Source organism: Mirounga leonina, unplaced genomic scaffold (genome assembly GCF_011800145.1).
Source record: "Mirounga leonina isolate KUSES-001 unplaced genomic scaffold, KU_Mleo_1.0 Mir_204, whole genome shotgun sequence".
NCBI lineage: Eukaryota > Metazoa > Chordata > Mammalia > Carnivora > Phocidae > Mirounga > Mirounga leonina.
The window spans coordinates 17,246,961-17,270,357 of record NW_023270513.1 but is presented as its reverse complement, the minus strand read 5'-3'; the positions used below and the strand labels follow the sequence as shown (position 1 = coordinate 17,270,357).

Genomic DNA, 23,397 nt, shown 5'->3' with positions numbered 1-23,397 from the left:
ATATCTATAACAAAATATTTATTCTGTAATTGAACTTGTTAAACTTACTTCTGCTTTGAAGCTCAACTGCGAGTTGTCTTTCAAGGTTTTCTCTAATTTCTCTCTCTCTATAGAGCTCCATTCGTAGTTCCTTTTTTTCTTGTTGAATCTGCTTCTCCTGGATGTGAGCATTATCCAAAGCCACTTTCAGTAGGCCCTGTCAAAGTACAGCAAATGACATGCAGTTCATCTTATCTGTTTTAGTTTCTCAAATCTGAAATAATTAATGTAGATGCTAATGTCTTGTATTACATTTATTTTGTTTATAGAAATATTGTTGACCTGAATGTTGGTCAACAGAGTCTCCACGGAGGACAGACTATCAGCAAAAATGAACGGTCCAGGGAATCCAGGAGGCAATGCCTGCCCAGGAGTCAGTTGGATCTTGTCCAAGGGTGTCTTCATCATTGGAATTTGAAATGGTACTTCTTCTGGAAAAAACAAAATTATATCAGAATGTTCACAAATTAACAGGTCAAAATTTTCACTGTGTTTCCTTTACCTCTATAGCATCTATAAATATTTTGTTTGTAAAACTAGATGATGGAAAACTCTTAATTGGAAGTTATACTTATTCCCCAGCTGCTTCTAGTTTCTTAAAATAAATGTTTCAGTAAATAATCAGTGAAAATGAAACGACATTTACTGCTAAAGAGGCATGAGACTTGGAGAAACACATTTATGATATGTTTATGAATACCTATAAATTAATCAAATCCCCTCCTTGTAAAGCATACACTGTTTTTTTTTTCCTTTTCAAATCTGTCATCTATCACTGATTATCTATCTATCATCTATTATCTATCACCTCCATTCTTTAATAGGTTTATCAAAGTATAATTCATACACAATAAAATTCACCTATTTTAAGTGTACATTCCAATGTTTTTTAGTAAATTTACACAGTTGTGCAACGATCATCGCAAATCTATCTTAGAACATCTTGATCACCCCAAAATACCCCTCATGCCCATTTACAGTTAATGTCCTTCTCCCACCCTCCAGCCCTTGGCAATAACTAATCTACTTTCTGCCTCTATAGGACTGCCTTTTCTGGATATTTTACACAGATAGATACAATATGTGGTCTTTTATGTCTGGCTTCTTTTACTTAGCATGTTTTTGACTTTCATCCATGTGGTAGCATGTATCAGTGGTTTCTTCCTTTTTATTGCTGAAAAGTATTCCATTACATGGATACATTGGTTTTTTTTGTTTAATTATTCACTAGCTGACAGGCATTTAGATTATTTCCAGTGTTAACTTTTATTTTGAAGAATACTACTTATGAAAAAATATTACCTGTGGTATAGAAACACAAGTTGTATCTTTTCTCCCCTTTTATTTTTATATTATCTTCTCCCACATTCTCATTACTTTAACAAGATTCTCTCTTAGTTTCAGATAAAGAGACACCAATAGAATTTTTGTTTAATAAGATGTTTTAAACAGATATATCTAATTACAAAAATAATCTTCTTTTACACTGAGAAGCTAACTACTTGACTATGTACTTGAATTCTGACTGGACATTTTTTATGTTAGATGTACGAACCAGACAGCAATTTTTTCCCTGCAATTATAAATTGGGACATTTTTGACATAGGTAAAAATAAACTGCTACAAAGTAATAATCTTAGAAGGTAGCCAAACAAATCCTGGTATTCTTTTTTTTTCTAATTCATCTATTTATTTGAGAAAGAGAGAGAATGGAGGGAAGGGGCAAAGGAAGAGTGAGAGAGAGAATCTCAAGCATACTCCTGACCTAGCACAGAGCCCAACACAGGGCTCAATCTCATGACCTTGAGATCATGACCAGAGCTGAAATCAAGAGTTGGATACTTAACTAACTGAGGTACCCAGGCACCCCCAAAACCTGGTAATTTTTTTAGTTTAAATTCAATTAGCCAACACATCATTAGTTTCAGATGTCGTGTTCAACAAATCATCAGTTGTATATAACACCCAGTGCTCATCACATCACATGCCCTCCTTAGTGCCCATCACCCAGTTACCCTATCCCCCTACCCACCTCCCCTTTAGCAATTCTCAATTTCTTTCCCATAATTAAGAGTCTCTCATGGTTTGTCTCCCTCTTTGTCTTCTTCCCATTCAGTTTTCCCTCCCTTCTCTTAAGGTCCTCTGCACTGTTTCTTATATTCCACATATGAGTGAAACTATATGATAATTGTCTTTCTCTTATTGACTTTTTTCACTTAGCATAATAACCTCCAGTTCCATCCATGTCGATGTAAATGGTAAGTATTCATCCTTTCTGATGGTTGAGTAACATTCCATTGTATATATATACCACTTCTTTATCCATTCATTTGTTGAAGGACATCTCAGCTCCTTCCACAGTTTGGCTATTGTGGACATTGCTGCTATGAATGTTGGGGTGCAGGTGCCCCTTCATTTTACTATATCTGTATCTTTCAAACCCTGGTATTTTTAAATGGCTTCAACAGCAGTGCATGATGGGGTGAATCATAGCACCTCAAACAAAATTACTCTATTCACTACAGTCTCTTCATTTCGGTAACTGGGCACAAGCAAAGTTTGAAAATATGCATCTCCTTAGTCAAAAAAATTTTCAGTGACCCTATATATTGTGAGAGCAATTCAAGGAAAAAAAAACAAAAAACAACAAAAAAAAAACCCTAGGCTTGAATCTGGACCTAACCAATTTTCACAAAAATTTAGCTATTGGTTCTGGTTCCAGTAGGGATAAGAATATGGATTTATCATATAGTTAGAGCTAATTTTTCAATTGCAAGCAGCCTATACATGTAGTATGCAGAGTCTTGAACCACACAGATTTCATAGTCATGGTTTGCTCCATAGCAAATGGTTTGCCCCATTTACTGAATGGGAAGCTGTGGCATAGAATTGTGGAAACCTTCTGTGAGATTTTTAACGGGACAGCATTATCTCTGAAATAAAATGCTTTTAATAGAGATCACCATTTCCAATTTCTTTTTTTACAAGTTCCAATTTTCCAAAATCTATATGGATAAAAAATGCTGAACAATTATTTTATAGAATTAACAGTTTCATATTATTTGAATCCAAAATGTTATAAAAAGCATTTGTTTATTGGTCTTAAAGAATTCAATAAAATGTATAAATTAACCTGTTAATTTTCTTTTAGCACAGGAAGCTATAATGAACGTATTCTTAGGAATTGTTTTTTTCATAAAACCTTAAAAATAATTTTTGATTATAAATGCATGATGCATGTGTTTTGTACAATTCCCTTGTAAAATTAACCCTAAACTCTTTCCTTCCCTCCTTCCTTCCTTCCTTTCTTTTTTGCCAGTGGTATTTTTGGAAGAGGTGAAGTATTCCAGAGGGAATGAGCACATTATCAGGAATTCTGTGATCTATTTCAACTGCAAATTTGGAACATTTGAAATATGTCATTAAAAAACTAAATTCTAAAAAAAACCCTAAATTCTAAGATGTTTTAGGCATCATCTCTAATGCTTATAAAGCACATTTCTTAACACCTAACCAAGCAATATTATGTCTTATTTGTATTGTTTGAAGTCTATATTTAGCTAGTATTTTGTTTTCTACACATGACAAGTTTATAGAATACTGATTTATTGATAATAGCTGGGGAGGTTTTACACCTTTGTATTGATGTTTATAAATCTTAAAGTATGAATTTATGTAGCCTGGAAGATCTATTTTTACAAAATGAACTGCTACAAAGTTAGAACATTGACATCCTGCTGATTCAGAGAGAATACAATGTTTCCCCTGAATAAACATTTTGTATGGGGGCAGAGTTCTTAAAATTAATGGATTCTTTGTTATATATCACTCTATACACAAGTAATCTCAGTGGTAAGAATCTGAGGGGTGTTCTACAAACAAGGTACCCAAAAATGAAAGCAATATATTCAGTATGCATAAAACAAAATTAAAACTACATTAAAATTCCCAGAAGTCTTCTATTTGGAGATGAAATAAATGCCATTGAATTGGCTGAAAGGAAAATTACTATTGACTATGAAGACAGGTTGCATGGTCTATGGATTGTAATGTTGCTGTACAGTAGATTGAAGTTTCAAAATAGCATTACTCTTCTTTAAAGAGATGGACACAGTTGAATTAGATGTTGCTTGCCGCAGTGAGGATCAAATGCAAAAAGAATCATATTTCATTGGACCTAGTCTACACCAGGAAAATAAATAGAAATATAAGAGGTATGCAGGCTATGATTCATTTTGATAATCTGGCCCAAGAGAGACACATAGAGACAGCACACAGATCTAAGCTTCTACCAAAAGACAAATAGGACACAGAGGGTGGGAATTGGGATGACAGTGTAGCAGAGGTCACATCGATTTTCACCAGCAGTTTTCACACAGATGAGATAACCCTGGACTCTATTTGGCCCATTGTTCATATCCTATCTGTCCCACAAGCAATAAATTTCCTAGACCTAGAAAAGGGCAGTAAAGAAGAAGGATTCTACTTATGACTTCTTATGATTAAGTTTCTGTGCTAACCAAACATGCTTTTTCAGACCAAGGTCACATTGCATGTTAAGGTCCATAATAGCCAAAAGCTAGTCGAAGCATATTATATTTTGGTGTACATGAGTGAAAAATGTCAAACCATTTGTCTTTTTTTTCTGATTTAAATCACATGCTACAAAAATGTATAATAAATGCATTAGAAATCTATTTCAATCTTTTAATAGGTCTTCACATCTGAATGACATCGACATTTTGCTCAGAGTTTAAAGACATTCACTGTAAAAAAAAAAAAAAGACATTCACTGTTATGTAGGAATTTATTCAGGAGGCTTGAGAAATCCTAATTGGCAATGAAATTAAATATGGACAAGTACTAGAACCATAGACTGTCAGCTAAATTCCTCTCTTTGTAAGCCAGGAAGAAAGGGTTTTGACTGAGCACTTTGATTTAAAAGGCTGGTGTTCAAAATGTGTATATTAAAATCTTTATCAACACACAAAATGCAATGGTATAAACTAAAAGATAAAGATAGGACAACTGCTAAATCTAGCTGAGGACATGAGCAACCTCGTCATTTATTCAAGAGAAGTGGAGACTGCTTTTATTGAGCCTGTTTGTTAAACTTGCTATACTTGGGAATCCATTTGCAGAACAAGCTCTTAATTTTGATTTCTTCTTCAGGGCCCAGATGAATAGATGTAAAAGTTGACAATAACTTTATTTGTATAAAAAAGATAAACAAATGGTAAATGCTCAGAATGAAAAAGTCCCCCCAAAATGAAAATCAAGACTGCTAGAGACTTCCTATATGAATGCAGTGCTTATTTTCCCACTTTTTCATGGAGTTCAGTGTTTCCTCTTTCCTCTGGGCTTTGAGGATTGTAATACAGGATGGGAAAATTAACAACACTGACTCACTTGGCAGTGGGAAAATGCAGCCACCTGCCATCAGGTCATCAGTTTTTATTCTTTACCAAATAAATCATATTTCACTATTTTATTTGAGTGCTTTCCCCTAAGTACAGCTGCTCAAGAGACTTTCTTGTGTTGGTGCTGTCAGTATTACATTTGGCACAAGCAAGACACCTGCTTCTCTCTTCCAAACTGAGGAATAATAACAAAATGACCAACTGCTGTGTAATGATGTGACTTTCATGAATATAAGGAAGCGTTCATGGTCTGAGTTGAACAACAACTCAAATGTTGCCCTTACCAAATGTGGAAAAGAAAAACTTGATGCCCAAATTGTTACATTTCTTTAGGGAGATGTGAAAAGAAATAATGCTGACAAATGAAAACCAAAAACTAGTAGCAAAAGGGTGAAGGGTCACCAGCCTGAGAAAGTGAGATACAATACTACTAAAACTAGTATGGCCCTGTTTTGCTCTGGATCCTTAGATTACCAATTTGGCATAACAGGTTCCTTTATAAATTATGAATTAGAAATAAGTCATCTTTCAGAAAGAATATTATGCTGATAACAAATATTATATCCAGTGAAGGTTTGGAAGAAGCATGATACCCAGTCCTTGCTGTTAAGGAGCTGACACATCTTGAATAAAAGTCAACAAGTTATAGAAGTGGACAATTAAGTGTGAAATCATGTGACATATCTTGTCAAGTGCCTCTCAAAGGAGAGATCACTGCAGTCTGGAGTAAGCATTTAAACTGATCCATTCATGGGGCGCCTGGGTGACTCAGTCGGTTAAGCGTCTGCCTTCGGCTCAGGTCATGATCCTGGAATCGCAGGATCAAGCCCCGCATCGGGCTCCCTGCTCCGCGGGAAGCCTGCTTCTCCCTCTCCCACTCCCCCTGTTTGTGTTCCCTCTCTCTCTGTAAAATAAATAAATAAAATCTTTAAAAAAATAAAAATAATCCATTCACTCTAGCTGAAAAGTGTTCCCACTATCATTAATATAAATCCCGTGGACTTCCCCAAGATATTAGGTATACCAACAAGGTGCCTTCCTCAAAATAGCATTGAAAAAACTGGGTTAAACAATGATAAACAGTTTTAAGTAAAGCAAGGGTTAGCAGATAAATTACAGGGTGTTTAGTGAAATTTGAATTTCGGATGAACAGCAAATGATTTTTCAATGTAAGTATGTCTAAAATACTCCATGGGACATCGTTATACTAAATAAATAATTTGTTGGGGCGCCTGGGTGGCTCAGTCCTTAAGCGTCTGCCTTCGGCTCAGGTCATTATTTCAGGGTCCTGGGATTGAGCCCCATATCGGGCTCCCTGCTAGGCGGGATGCCTGCTTCTCCCTCTCCCACTCCCTCTGCTTGTGTTCCCTCTCTCGCTATGTCTCTCTCTGTCAAATAAATAAATAAAATCTTAAAAATAAATAAATAAATAAATCTTAAAAAAAATTAAAAAAAAATTGTTGTTGGGGTGCCTGGGTGGCTCAGTCAATTTCAGCTCAGGTCATGATTTCAGGGTCATGAGACACAGCCCCCTGTCAGGTTCCTCACTCAGTGGGGAATCTGCTTCAGATTCTCTTTTTCCCTCTCCCTTTGCCCCTACACCCTTGTGCATGCACATGCTCTCTCTCTCTCAAATAAATAAATAAATCTTTAAAATGATAATAATAAATTGTTGTTTATCTGATTCAAATATCACTGGGGATGATGTTTTCTTTTCTTTTTTTTATTTGCTAAATCTATTAAAGCAGAACAACTCAGAGCCTTTAAAAAGCTAGTGCTAAATATAAGCATATGTTACATATTAATTTAGACAGCTGAGAGCATAGTGATGAAGAGCAAAAGATGCCAAAGCCTGACTGTGCAGGTTGGAAACTCTGCTCTGTGATTTGCTAGCCCCTGGGAAAGTTACTTAATTTTTCTGTGCCTCAATTTCCTCATCTGTAAATTTCAGATAATAATAATACCTATCTCATAAGGTTGTTATAAAGACTAATAAGCTACTATTTGTAAAGTTCGTACAACAATGCCTGACCCAAAGGAAATGCAAAATAACTGTATGTTAAATAAATTAAATGGCAATTGAACATTCCCAGGAGTGGGAGAGGAGCCTATAGTAAAATATTTGGCCACCTAAGCATCCATTAACACCTCATAAAACATGTGGCAAGATTCTTTTTTAGGTAGTAATGGGATAAGCCTGGCTTCACCCTCAATTAAGCCAATATTAGTTTTTCAGTTATCAAAGGTCTGAGGAGACTTCATAAGTCAAGGTCAGTGTTTCTCAACTGGGGGTAACTTTGCAGTCCAAAGGACATTTTGTAATGGCTAGAGAAATTTTTCACTGTCAGAATTGAGGGGGTGGGAGGGTGTGCTACTGACATCTTTCTGCACTGAACTTCTACTAAAGAATTTAATAAGCTTGTGATTTAGAACTAATACAATAATTTACAAGGTTTGTTTTATAGTTCTCATGAATTTAATTTTGGGTCCCCAACTTTAGTTCTTTGCTCAAATGGCATCTTATTATTGAAATCTATACTAAACATCCTATTTAACTTTCCTTAGTTTTGTATTTCTTTTTTTATTAACATATAATGTATTATTTGTTTCAGTGGTAGAGGTCTGTGATTCATCAGTCTCACACAATACACAGTGCTCACCACAACATCCTATTTAATATTGCAACCTGTACCCTTATTTTTTACTCCTTTAACATGTTTTCTTTTTTCCTAGAAAATTTATCACCAATAATCCATAATGTAACTTATTTATTTACTATGTTTGTTAAGTATTTTATCTCACTACAATATACTCTTCTTGAAAGTGGGAACTTTGTCTTTTTAAAATGTTCCTAGTGGTGGGGCGCCTGGGTGGCTCAGTCGTTAAGCGTCTGCCTCTGGCTCAGGTCATAATCCCAAGGTCCGCATCAGGCTCCCTGCTCAGCGGGAGGCCTGCTTCTCCCTCTCTCAATCCCTCTGCTTGTGTTCCCTCTCTTGCTGTGTCTCTCTCTGTCAAATAAATGAATAAAATCTTTAAAAAAAAAAATTTTCCTACTGGTGTCCTCTCAGTATCTACAATTTTAACTATCCTGGGTCTACAACACTTATAATGACTTTGGATATGCATACTGGTAACCTTAAAACTTGAGGTAAGATTTCTAGTCATCAGATTGATTCCATTATTTCTATTCAAAAAGACAAGATTGGGGGCGCCTGGGTGGCTCAGTCGTTAAGCGTCTGTCTGCCTTCGGCTCAGGTCACGATCCTAGAATCCTGGGATCGAGCCCCGCATCAGGCTCCCTGCTCTGCGGGAAGCCTGCTTCTCCCTCTCCCACTCCCCCTGCTTGTGTTCCCTCTCTCGCTGTCTCTCTCTCTCTGTCAAATAAATAAATAAAATCTTAAAAAAAAAAAAGACAAGATTGTACATGAATATGTAATTTTAAAATATTTTTATAAGTATATGGTCAGAGGAAGGAAGAAAGGGGTGGAGGTACAGAGTTTCTGGTCAAATCTTAGCCTTTTCAATAAAATCAATGATTACTATACAGATAATGGGACAAACTAAAATTTTGCAATTTTGAAAAATAGTTGATATAGTTGTCATAACATGCCTACTGTATATTTATTGAACTTGTCTACATATCATAGTCCTTTGAGCAAAAAATAGTAAAATATAACTCTTTCTGACTCACACACATACTTTCCCATCATCTTTGAGATGATGTATTACTGCATCAAAGATAAAGTAAAATTGACTGATTTTTTTAAAGTAGATCTATATTTACTAGAGCTTAGAAATTTAGAAAAAAAAAAAAGGTGAGGATCCAGAATGGAAAGAAATTTTATACATAGACCAGAATTTGCTCTGAAAACTGAAAGACAGACAAAGATTTCTAATATAAACAACTAAACAGTACCAGAGGCACGTGCAAATCCCTTCTCTAGCAAACCACCCTTGCTACTTCTGTGAAAAAGGCTGCAGAGATAATATTAACTGAATGGGGAGTAATAATGTAACAGTCTTCATCAGAAATTGACAAACAAGAAGCAAAAGTGGGCATAGAAGTAAAGTGGGAAGGAAGCTGATGTTTTAAAGAGATGTGTTTAAGAAAAATTGTGGGGAGGGCACACGTTTCCATCAATTAGCTGACTTTTCCAGGTGATAATGTTTAATTATGTTGACTTTATCTTTAAAATGGCCTCAGGGTTTCAGTATAATCTTACTTTTACCCTTACTAGGGGTTCAGTCATCTGGCTGATTGCAGAGGCTGTAAAGCAGATTTCTCATTTTGTTTCTCAGCCGGGAAATGTACAAGACTTAGAGAAGAAAACTCTCTTCTTAATTTGGCACAAATAAGGAAGAGAAATTTATTGTTCTGACCTGGAAATTCAGGTGCTAACTTTAAAATCACTGTTGTTGTTGTTGTTTTGTTTTGTTGTTTCGACTTAGCATATCTGACTAGAGAGGTTTGGTGGAAGGCACAAGGGAACGAGATACTAATATCTAGCACTTTAACAGCAATAGTTCTTAAACCTTATCATGTATCAGAACGTCCTGAAGATGTTTTTTTAAAGGTTCCCAACTGCTAAAGTTTCTGATTCAGTAGGCCTAGGGTAGGACCTGGCTACTAGAATTTCTAAGTGTCCAACTGATAGTTGATGTTGCCGGTTTGGGGACCACAGTTTGAGAAACCACTGGACTATATAAAGGTCAAATTTTGCTACATTTAAAGATGATTAATATTGCCTCCTATCACAATATCTTTTTTTTTTTTAAGATTTTATTTATTTATTTGAGACAGAGAGAATGAGAGACAGAGAGCATGAGAGGGAGGAGGGTCAGAGGGAGAAGCAGACTCCCCGCCGAGCAGGGAGCCCGATGCGGGACTCGATCCTGGGACTCCAGGATCATGACCTGAGCCGAAGGCAGTCGCTTAACCAACTGAGCCACCCAGGCGCCCCCACAATATCTTTTTAAACTAGCCTGTACAATTTTAATAAATCATTTCAAAATTATAACTAAATTTAAGTATGTATCTTCACAGCTTTAAGAATTGTATTAAGGAGGGCACGTATTGCAATGAGCATTGGATGTTATACACAAATAATGAATCATAGAACATTACATCAAAAAAATAAATAAAAAAAAGAATTGCATGAAATTAAAGACACAACTAGCCTCTTCTATAGATGTAGAGATTCTAAATATCAACTTACATTGCACTGAAAAGAAGTGTATAATGGGACCTATTTGTAAACATAGAATCAGGAAACTATAGTAAAAAATGTGTGTCTACACAGATAAAAACAAATTATTTTCCAAGTAGGATTTAACATAAGCAATTGTTTAATAAGGAAAATCACATTTCTATGCATTAATCCTTAGATACTATTTCCCTGTATTCAAGAAAGGTGGAAAGTGGTTATTCTGGCAGCAATGTCCACAATAGCCAAACTGTGGAAAGAGCCAAGATGTCCATCGACAGATGAATGGATAAAGAAGATGTGGTATCGGGGTGCCTGGGTGGCTCAGTCGTTAAGCGTCTGCCTTCAGCTCAGGTCATGATCCCAGGGTCCTGGGATTGAGCCCCACACTGGGCTCCCTTCTCCGTGGGAAGCCTGCTTCTCCCTTTCCCACTCCCCCTGCTTGTGTTCCCTTTCTCGCTGTGTCTCTCTCTGTCAAATAAAATCTTTAAAAAAAAAAAGAAAGAAAGAAAATGTGTTATATATATACAATAGAATATGCAGCCATCAAAAGGAATGAAATCTTGCCATTTGCAATGACATGGATGGAACTGGAGAGCGTTATGCTGAGCGAAATAAGTCAATCAGAGAAAGCCATGTATCATATGATCTCACTGATATGAGGAATTCTTAATCTCAGGAAAGAAACTGAGGGTTGCTGGAGTGGTAGGGGGTGGGAGGGATGGAGTGGCTGGGTGATAGATATTGGGGAGGGTATGTGCTATGGTGAGTGCTGTGAATTGTGTAAGACTGTTGCATCACAGACTTGTACCTCTGAAACAAATAATACACTATATGTTAAAAAAAAAAAAAAAAAGAAGAAGATAGCCAGAAGGGAAAAATGAAGGGGGGGATATTGGAAGGTGAGACAAACCATGAGAGACTATGGACTCTGAGAAACAAACTGAGGGTTCTAGAGGGGAGGGGATTGGGGGGATGGGTTAGCCTGGTGATGGGTATTAAAGAGGGCACGTACTGAATGGAGCACTGGGTGTTATACGCAAACAATGAATCATGGAACACTACATCAAAAACTAATGATGGAATGTATGGTGATTAACATAACATAATAATAAAATTTAAAAAAAATAAGGAAAAAAAAAGATTAAAAAATAAAGATGATTCAAAATCGGAATGACACTGTTATGGAGAACCTGGCAAGAATAGTCTATACAGCAGTATATAATTTGTCAACTCTTATAAACTAATAAGAAATTAATAGATATACAGGTGTGACATTTATATATAGATATCCTAATAACTGCAATTATACCTATTTATAATCTGTGCATAGTCATATATATATATGTATATATATATATATTTTATTTTAGCACCATACCAATGAAGAAAATTAAGAACATTCTTTTATTGGGGCACCTGGGTGGCTCCATCGGTTAAGCGTCTGTCTTTGGTTCAGGTCATGATCCCAGGGTCCTGGGATCGAGCTCCGCATCGGGCTCCTTGCTGAGTAGGGAGCCTGCTTCTCCCTCTCCCTCTGCTGTTCTCCCTGCTTGTGCTCTCTCTCTCTCTCTGTCAAATAACTAAATAAAATCTTTTTTTTTAGAAAAAAGAACATTCTTTTGTCATTAGTTATCACTCTCTCCTCTGTCTCACAGACACACAAACATGCACATGCATGCATGAATGCCCACACACAAACATTGGTGAGACTATATGCTGATTTTTTTGTTTTAGCTAAGAAATACAAAATTGAGACACTAAGGTACCATATTTTTATGATAAAAATTATGAAGTGTTTTCCTAATAGATGAACAATCATAATAGCAACACTGTTGTAAACCTAGCTAGTTCAAATTGATACCAATCATTTAATATTTTACAAAGCTGAATTTTTAAAATAAATGTTAATTATTAGGGCAAAACACTGCAATTTTCACATTTTTCTTTCTCGTGTAATGGAGGCATTAAGACATCAAAATGATTGCTTTTTCTCTGAAAATCTCTAAAGTTTTATCAACGAAGTAGGCATCTATCAGTAATGCTCCATTCAACAACTTTCACCAAATGAACAATCCTACTTTTAGATGTTGTCTATTGCCATGAGAACTTACATTGTCCATTGAACAAGCTTTTTCCTTAAAATGATAATAATTTATAGGATACAGCTGGGGGGGCGGGAGGGATAAACATCATCAATAGAACATATTAATGTGCCATTTTATTTCATGTTTTAACATTGTTCTTCCTCATCTTCATTTCTAATTAGTTTGGAGGGCTTCTTTCAATTTTACTCTCTTCTATTTCAATATTCATATCTAACTTAATGACTTTTTCTTATTTTTGAAACTTTATTTTATTTGACAGTATATCATGGAAATACTTTTGCTGTAAACATACATTCATGGTACACAGTATTCTTTTTAGTGATTTCATTGTATTCAATCCTACAGTGTAACCCATAAATTCTTAATCCATTTGTCTTAGTCTCTGAACATTCAAAGCACATTTTGGGTACTCTTTTATGGCATTTTCTACTTATTATTATGTATTACTATGTATTTGGTTGTGCCTTTATTTCCCTATTCTGCCTGTAAGTTGCTATAGTGTAAGAACTGTGTATCACTAATGATTTACTATATGTTGGCTGATTGAATTTAAATTAAAAAAAAAGGAACTGTGTTTCAATTTCTCATTGGTCTCCATAATTGCTTCTAAAGCCACAGGAGTGCTTTGGTAAAAATAGATATTATTTTTGCTAGCCAGAACAAAGAATACCAACCAAACTAGTTATAATGTTGCTTCAAATTACTGAGTTTCTAAATGCAATAACTTAATGACTTTTTCTAAGATTTTATTTATTCATTTGAGAAAGAGAGACAGAGAGAGCACACAAGCAGGGGGAGAGGCAGAGGGAGAGGGAGAAGAAGGCTCCCCCCTGAGCCAGCCAGGAGCCTGATGTGGGGCTCAATCTGAGGACCTGGAGATCATGACCTGAGCCAAAGGTAGATGCCTAACCATCTGAGCCACATGGGCGCCCCTAACTCAATGACTTTTATGAGAAACATTTAGTGAGTACCTGGTGTGCATGGTGTTGTGCTGTAAATTAAAATGAGTTCACAAACTTGTAAACTGAAGACTGTGGTAGTGATTTCTTCTAATAATTACAGTAGACAATTATAGGTTGCCCATATGACAAAGAGAAATAATTCCAAAAATCTTAATCAATTAGAAAGTTTTCACAAATGTATCATTCAGTTTAACTTCAATGGTTATTCAAGGGTCAATCACCAAATAACCCCACTATCTTGTTTTAAATCTTCTTTCCCCTAAAATGTATGAGTCTGCTATTTTACTCATAATGCAATGACTATGACTGGATCTCTCTGTATCTTGGCATGTTACATCTATAAACTTCAATGTCCCTATTTTAGAATAGGAAGAACCACCCCAGAGTGTTTGTGGGAGTTTTAACTGAGAAAACTAAAGTGGAAGTACCTAGCATTGTACTTAGCATATAGTAGATCCTCAGTAAAAATTGGCTGGATCTGAAGCTATTATAGCCTTCTAGATATGGAATGTTTAAGGGGGAAAAAAACTGCATCGAGTATACACTGATTCCAAGATTTGTCCATGAAATTTCTTTTTCTTTAATTTCTTCTAGTAAATTGATTAAGGGACTTAGTTAATGTAGGAATCATTCATTAAGGTTTTATAGTATTTTGTCTTCCTAACAATCAGACAAAAACAAACATGAAATTTTGTAACTAAAATTCCTCAGATTAGTTCCAAGGTAGTTGGAAGACTTCAGGTTCACATTATTTAAGTCACATATTTTCCCTTAAATTTAATTTATGCTACATTTTTATCCACATGGAGAAATGCAAATTTAAGGAGAGTATGCCTTCTACTGAAAAACAAAACAAAACAAAACAGGAAAAATGTATCTTAAGTTTTCCTGGCAAATTCAGACTTATTTTATTAATGTTGAAATTCCTTTACCCATTATTTGTTACAAATATTTAGGGATCCATATGGAATGGCAGATGTTGAAGCAAAAACACTGCAGATATTTTTCTCTTTTGCTAATAATCCTAGTACTTGAGGATTTTATTTTCATCTTCTATCATAAGGGTTTTAGTTTGAATGAAGAATATAAAATATTTACTGAACATAAAATTTAGAATTATTATAAGATTATGTCTTTACTGAGTGTGGGTCTATGCAAACAAAATAGAGTTTGATGTTTTTATTAGCTTGCAAGCAGATATATATTTATGTATTTCAAAGCTTGAAATATAAAAGGAAAAATTATTTCGGTAATCTAAATTACCCTAAAACTGCACAAACTGATCAGAATCGCATGGGTAATTTCTCAGCTCTCACCTTCCAGTGAGAGTTCAGGTCACTCTGATTTTCTCCTCTTTTCTTTCCCTATCTGATCCTATCCCATACATACTCATAGTCAATGATATTTCTTTAGAGGAAAAATTATTTTTAAGATTCACTTTGCACAAAGCCCAACAAAAATCAACAATTAATATTAAATGCAGTTATCTAACATTTTCTATTTGTATGAATGTTTAAATATTGTGAACTCAGCCAGAGGACACTTGTAATGTGAAAAAAATGGAAATAAAGAGGAAATTAAGAACTAATATCTAATCTTATAATACTAATATCTTGTAAACAGACTTGAACAAATCATTCAAACTTTCTTTCCCAGGTTGCAATTTTATGAAATTGTTCTATTTTAATGATTCAGTTATTTGGATAAGTGCTTTAAGGATCAATATTATAACATTTGATTCCAGTGCAGTTATATTCAGTTTAGTACCATATGTTATTCATTTCTGTATTTGGCCTGTACTTGTCTTCATGTTCACTTTGGATGAGGATATGGAACATGCCTCCACCCCCTGAGCAGCTATATCTATCCAGTTCCCTTAGAGATTCTCATTTCCTAATCTGAATTGTTCACTAGGGAAAATCACTTTGTTTACTGCCTCTGTGTCCCCTGTCACCTCCCAACCATTATTCGGTTCCTATTTGGCATTTTTCCAGTGTGAAAATACCGTATATTTACACATTGAAATTACCTCCTGTTCTTGGTTACTGACAATGGATTCCGTCTTACCTTCAGTTAAAATACCTGTATAACAGATAGTGAAATGTGCCATAGTTAGCCTATGATTCTCAAGTACAATCTTATCACAGAATCTTGAGAGAGTTTACTAATAACTTAAGAAACCATATAACTTTAAGGGGCGCCTGGGTGGCTCAGTTGGTTAAGCGACTGCCTTCGGCTCAGGTCATGATCCTGGAGTCCCGGGATCGAGTCCTGCATCGGGCTCCCTGCTCGGCAGGGAGTCTGCTTCTCCCTCTGACCCTCCTCCCTCTCATGCTCTCTGTCTCTCATTCTCTCTCTCTCAAATAAATAAATAAAATCTTTAAAAAAAAAAAAAAAAGAAACCATATAACTTTACCTAACACTGTCTCTGAGACAGTCTGATGTTTTAAGAAAAACTATCAGAGTGTAAAAGCAATGAAGTAATGCTATTTAAGTTTGGATAATGGTGTATATTGCTTTATTGCCTCAGCTACAACTTCTCAGAGGATACTTTCTTATCTGGATACTTATAATACATGTTATCATCCCCCATTTTCTTAAAATGTGGGTTCTGGGATTAGCAAAATTCTATTAAACACACTTCATAGCTCTTTAAATTTTGTCAGCTCTTCCAACATTTAAAATATACAGAAGCTGTATTTTCAGGTTCCAGATAATTATTTTTTAATTTACTTTCCATTGGGATAAAACATATTGTAAAGGGCAATTATGCTATTATGTCTTCCCCTGCATAAACTTCAGAAATATTATATTCCCTGCCACCCACTGAAGCCAAAAGTATACACACAAGAGTAGCATTTTCACATATGTAAAATACTCCTAATAAAATAGAGATATAAAATAGGAACAAATTACTCAGGTCCACTTTAATAAAAGAGTAGCATTTAAACTGTATACTCTTATGATATTGACATTCCCATTTGTACTTTGTGCATACCGTTTCAAAGCTATATACCCTGTTCAAATGGCATGGTGTGTTTTTGCAATACTGCTTGTGTCCAAGCAGATGCAAGGTTTGTAGAAAATGCATCTAGGGAGCCATAAAACTGGTGGAAAACATATTTCTTCACAGTATTTTAGTACTTTGAAAAATTCAATCACAGGGAAAAATGTTTTGCTATAAACACCTTAAAAGTCTTGTAAAGGCAATGGCTTCCCACAGCACTTGTTTAAAAAATTTTAAGAGCTAGAATAGAGTAGGTCTTATATAATAAAGTTCAAATTCTTTCAATTTCCTTGATTTTTCACAGGCTTTGTTCTCAAAATTTAAAAAGATTTTAAGGGCAATGCAATCTGTATGCAAGTATGATAATTAATAATCTGACCAAAATTTGCACTGTTACAATGTTTACCAAAATGAAACCAGCAAATGCATTTTCCCTTCAACATAGGTTTTACTCTTATGTACAAGATATTGTTTGATGACTAGCTTAGCAAAAAAAAAAAAAATGACATTATACATACTTAACATGTTGTATATGTTTAAGTAAGTTCCAAATAACCCAGAGTACGGAAAAATGTCCTATGTGTTCCTCATGGTAAAGTAGATTAGAATTTAAATTAGCAGCAAAGACAGTCAAATCCTAAATTCAGGATTTCTGGAGTTGAAATTTTGGGATATTTGATTTAGTTTTTATGCTTTTTTATTTATTATTTTATTTATTTTTAATTGGTACTTCAAAATCCTGTTTTTGCATGTCTTCTTTAGAGAAGTGTCTGTTCATGTCTTCTGCCCACAGTGAATATCATTCTCAATGGAGGAAAAACTCAGAGTTTTTCCCTCAAGGTCAGGAACATGACATGGATGCCCACTCTCACCACTTTTGTTCAACATAGTACTAGAAGCCCTAGCCTCAGCAATTAGACGACAACAAAAATAAATAAAAGGCATTCAAATTGGCAAAGAAGAAGTCAAACTCTCTCTCTTCTCAGATGACAAGATACTTTATATGGAAAACCCAAAAGACTCCACCCCCAAATTATTAGAACTCATACAGCACTTCAGCAACGTGGCAGGATACAAAATCCATGTGCAGAAATCAGTTGCTTTTCTATACACTAACAATGAGGAAGACACAAAGAGATGGAAAAACATTCCATGTTTACGGATTGGAATAATAAACATAATGAAAATGTCTATGCTGCCCAGAGCAATCTATACTTTCAATGCAATCCCTATCAAAATACCATTGGCATTTTTCACAAAACTGGAATAAACAATCCTAAAATTTGTATGGAACCAAAAAAGACCCCAAATGGCCAGGGGATTGTTGAAAAAGACAACCAGGGCTGGGGGCATCACAATACCTGACTTCAAGCTATATTACAAAGCTGTGATAAGACAGGACAGTATTGGCACAAAAACAGACACATAGACCAGTGGAACAGAATAGAGAACCCAGAAATGGACCCTCAACTCTATGATCAACTAATCTTCAACAAAGAGGGAAAGAATATCCAATGGAAAAAGGAGAGTCTCTTCAATAAATGGTGCTGGGAAAATTGGACATCCAAATGCAGAAGAACGAAACTGGACCATTCTCTTACACCATACACAAAGATAAACTCAAAATGGATGAAAGACCTCAATGTGAGACAGGAACCCATCAAAATTGTAGAGGAGAACACAGGCAGTAACCTCTTTGACATTGGCCACAGCAACTTATTTCAAGACATGTCTCCAAAAGCAAGGAAAACAAAAGCAAAAATGAACTTTTGGAACGTCATCCAGATTAAAAACTTCTACACAGCAAAGGAAACAGTCAACAAAACTAAGAGGCAATCCACGGAATGGGACAAGATATTTTCAAATGACATTACAGATAAAGGGCTGGTATCCAAGATCTATAAATAACTTCTCAAATTCAACACCCAAAAAACAAGTCATCCAGTCATTTTTTTTCTATTTTTTAGAAAATCTTGGGAATTTATTAAAAATGAAGTTCCTCACTATTGTATATTCTTTTCTACTCAATCCTCATAAATTTCATTTCCATATTTGTGAATGGGAACTGTGTGTGTGTGTGTGTGTGTGTGTGTGTACTCTCTTACAATTCAAGATAAGGTAAAAGGGTACTTTCCACTTCCTTGTTTTATACCAAAGAGTTTATTCTCTAATATACATTTCAATAACCAATTTTATTAACTGGCACCTTTCCTCAAAATTTACTAGTGATTCCCAATTGTTCTCCCAAATGAATGCTGATATAATCATGAAATGTAATATCTCCAACAATTACTTTTTTATCCAGCTATCTTTTTTTTAATTACATTATGTCTGACAAAATATTGAAGCATCTCAAACATCTTGTAAACAATCATTCCCCCTGCCTCTTAAAGATGTCCACACTACTGAAGAAAGAAAAGGTATAGTACCATTTTTTTGTTTTTCTTTGAAAGGGAAGGAATAACTAGAATTTATTCCAATCTGTGTTTTTAGCAATTACTTTTACTCTTAGCTCCAGTTTTTCACTTTCTTCTTTCCACTGGACACTTTCACCAAGATATTTTATCATGACTTATAACTATTCAGAAAGCAAACCCATCACTTTATTAAGATCACTTATCATCCAACCACAAGCCTCAACTAAATATGACTTCATATCATGATTCTTAGTCATTTTCACCATCTCTTGCCAAGGTTGGAATCCTCCTAATCACTTAGACTCTTCTCTCTCTTTTGCCTATCTCATCATATCTAATCTGTAAACAGGTCTTCTTAATACTACCTTTAAAATGGCTCCTATTCCAACTACCCCACCCCTGGATAGTTAGATGGAGTCCATAGCTTTGGTCTTTCCCTATTCTATGCCATTTTGGATACTAACACTAGATTAAAATGCCCAAGATAAATTTTATTCTCTTGAACAAACCAATAGTCCCTCAAGGACCTCCATAATTTTACCCTACTTTTTGTACTTCATCCACAAATACTCCCCCCCAAAATTTCAGTTGTAATCAACCTGTTTGACATCTTGTTGCCTACTACTCATAAAGTTTTCTCATTTCTATAATTTTTCTTCAACACACATATCTAGAATATTAGCCCATACCCTCCACATTTCTAAATATTATCTGTCATTTAAGATCTTAAATTAATGTCTTCCATCGAAGCTTTTCCTATCTCAGCCCATAATAACCTTCCACTTCTCTTAAATCCGATAGTTAATTTTCTGAACCACACATATAGAAACGTATTATCTACAAAAATATGTCTCTCACCGTGTTATTTGCAGCTTTTATTAGTAATTAAATATTTATATGTTAATGCCTAAATTCCCTAGTTAGACATTTAGACATTAAATAATTTGAGAGTAGAGAATATTGTCTACTTATTGTTCTCTTTTTCTTCTGCACAGACTACTATTTTGCCATACACACTGTTCATTTAATACATATTTGTAGTTTGATTTCTAAATTACATAGGATGGGAAAAAAACAAGAATGTTTTAAAGAGCTTAGGGATATTTACAGAGCACACATGAAGACTTAGAACACAGAAGCATAAAGGTAAATAGATCCCTAGACTCTGAATCTTTGGAGACTTCCCATTATCCCCAATTTAAGGAAATAGCACTCAAGAAGACAACATCTATTTTGTGGGTGGAATGAAATTGTTACAGCTTGTGGACATGTTTAGTGGTCAGAAAGTCATTAATGAGGATAAGATTTTGAGGTATCAATTCAATCCTGAACAAATCTCAATTTCCTAAGTCCAAACTGAATAGGTTTTTGTAGGTGGAAAAGTAAATGTATGATTTTCCCAGCATTACTTAACATTTCTTTAAGTAACATTCTATGCTTGATAGGAACTAGGTTCTTGTTCTCTGACAGTTGATTACATAAGTGTTTTTCATATTTAATAATGACATGCTATTTACAATTTAAACTACAGTTATTCTTTAGCTTCTAACAATTTGAAAAAGTGAAATTTCAGTTTGTGGTTTCTAAGCTCTTGTGTACTTGTTCTTTATTATATACAAAAAAATACAATTTAATCTTGAATACTTTTAAAAGAGACTAACCATAGTAGTATGCAACTTAAGCTGTGTGTACACATACAACTATTTTGATCCTTTTCACTGAACCAATTTAGTATAAAACATTTAGTAAATTGAGAGAAAAGGAAACCAATCAATTATCTTACAGAGTTGACTTATTTTCAGATTGATTTGTCCAATTAAATTTAAATGACCAAACTGTGTGTGTGATAGAATCAAGTGCATATAAAACTTAAAGCCATCTTCTTGATTTCTACCTAGAAATAAGGTACATGTGTGAAATATTCTTTCTACACAAATAAAAGAATTTCTGTAGCACTTAATATTATTCTAAACTGAATTACAATTGAGAAATTAATTCAATTATTATTTTCCTTCAGTTGATTTCACCCCTCTATTTTTGTCAAATTGTACATCATTTGTGAAATATGTGACATCTATTTCTAATACCTTAAGAAAAAGGTAGGTTTATGAATCCTTTTGGCATTGTATATTATATGCAGAAGAAAATACTAATTCTATGCTGCAGTATCTCTGTATACAAACAAAGCATTTACACATAAATGTATAATATTTTACTGCCTTTTGTCTCTCATCTCCAGTGTTATGCATATAGCAAGCAGTATCTTAAACCTGTTCAAATTCATTTAGAAGAACCAGGAAAAATAGAACTGTACACTGTTATTTGAGGCTTAATAGGTATTAGACTGTTTTTTTTTTACACTTTTTGAATAAACACAATATTTTTTAAAATTGTAATTGAATACTCAAACAATGAATCATGGAACACTACATCAAAAACTAATGATGTAATGTATAATGATTAACATAACATAATAAAATTTAAAAAAGAAAAAAATTGTAATTGAAGATAATTTAAAAACAGGAATATGTTTTCTAAATTGTACACAGCATTTGAAATTGGCTCCATTGTTTTTTCAATTAAAAAAAAATTATTAATACCAGACATAAGCTTTTGGGCTTCTATACTTTTCAAAATCTTGTTACTACCTAAAAGTTAGGGGAAATGTGCCACGTTAACCATGCAAACAAGACAAAATCAAAATTGTCAAATACCCTTTAAAGACTTAACCTACCATGCAGTATTTGAAGATGGAAAGCCTCACAAAAATATCCATCAGAGATAAGGGTCTCCTTTCATGAGGAAGATAAAACTGCCTCATGGGAGCCACTGTTCTTTTCTATTATTCAAACCACAGAGAAAACTCTAAAATTTAACCATTTGTAATAACAATAACAACTTTGTTCTTGTTTTGTGAATCATTAATCATGGTTACACACATTTTTACATGCATGATAAAAATGAATTTGCAAATGACACTATAGATGAAGGGCTAGTATCCAAGATTTATAAAGAACTTCTCAAACTCAACACCCAAAAAACAAATAATCAAGTCAAAAAATGGGCAGAAGACTTGAACAGACAATTCTCCAAAGAAGACATACAAATGGCTAACAGACACAGGAAAAAATGATCATCGTCATTAGCCATCAGGGAAATTCAAATCAAAACCACACTGAGATACCACCTTACACTAGTTAGAATGGCAAAAATTGACAAGGCAAGAAACAACAAATGTTGGAGAGGTTGTGGAGAAAGGGGAACCCTCTTACACTGTTGCTGGGAATGCAAGTTGGTACAGCCACTTTGGAAAACAGTGTGGAGGTTCCTCAGAAAATTAAAAATAGAGTTACCCTATGACCCAGCAATTGCACTCCTGGTTATTGACCCCAAAGACACAGATGTAGTGAAAAGAAAGGCCATATGCACCCCAATGTTCATAGCAGCAATGTCTGCAATAGCCAAACTGTGGAAAGAGCTGAGATGCCCTTCAACAGATGAATGGATGAAGAAGATGTGGTCCATATATACAATGGAAAAAGACTCAGCCATCAGAAAGGATGAATACCCAACTTTTACATCAACATGGATGGGACTGGAGGAGATTATGCTAAGTGAAATAAGTCAAGCAGAGAAAGTCAATTATCATATGGTTTCACTTATTTGTGGAACATAAGGAATAGCATGGAGGACATTAGGAGAAGGAAGGGAAAGATGAAGGGGGGAAATCGGAGGGAGAGATGAACCATAACTACGGACTTTGAGAAACAAACTGAGGGTTTTGGAGGGGAAGGGGATGGGGGGATAGGTTAGCCAGGTGATGGGTGTTAAGGAGGGCATGTACTCCATGGAGCACTGAATGTTATACGAAAACAATGAATTGTGGATCACTACATCAAAAACTAATGATGTATGGTGACTCACATGACATAATAAAATAAAATTAAAAAATAAATAAAAATAAAAGATCTAGAGTTATATAAATTGAGAATAAAGATTTGGCCTAAAAAAAAAAAAAAGTAAATATAAACCCTCAAATGTAGATACATGGAATCTTTTTAAGAAGGCATCTTGAAATTCTCACAAGTTGGAAAGCTAGCCCCACATGAAAGGACAAATCAGAGAAGGGAAAGTGTAATTAGATGTACCTTAGACTAGAGCCAGCCTATGTTAAAAAATGAGTAACTCCTACATATTCTTGAATATCATTCAACTTTAATTAAATAGGTGCTTTATCAAG

General features: G+C 34.7%; 1 protein-coding gene across 1 annotated transcript in view; it reads right to left on the bottom strand.

Annotated features, from left to right (window-relative positions):
• Positions 1-23,397, bottom strand: part of DACH2 (dachshund family transcription factor 2) — a 373,931-nt gene that overhangs the window by 25,029 nt on the left and 325,505 nt on the right. The window contains exons 7-9 of the mRNA XM_035028825.1: positions 15,801-15,815; positions 292-470; positions 49-196 (exon numbers count right to left, since the gene is read on the bottom strand). Coding sequence (XP_034884716.1) covers positions 49-196; positions 292-470; positions 15,801-15,815 — 342 coding nt within the window. The remainder of the gene's footprint in view (positions 1-48; positions 197-291; positions 471-15,800; positions 15,816-23,397) is intronic.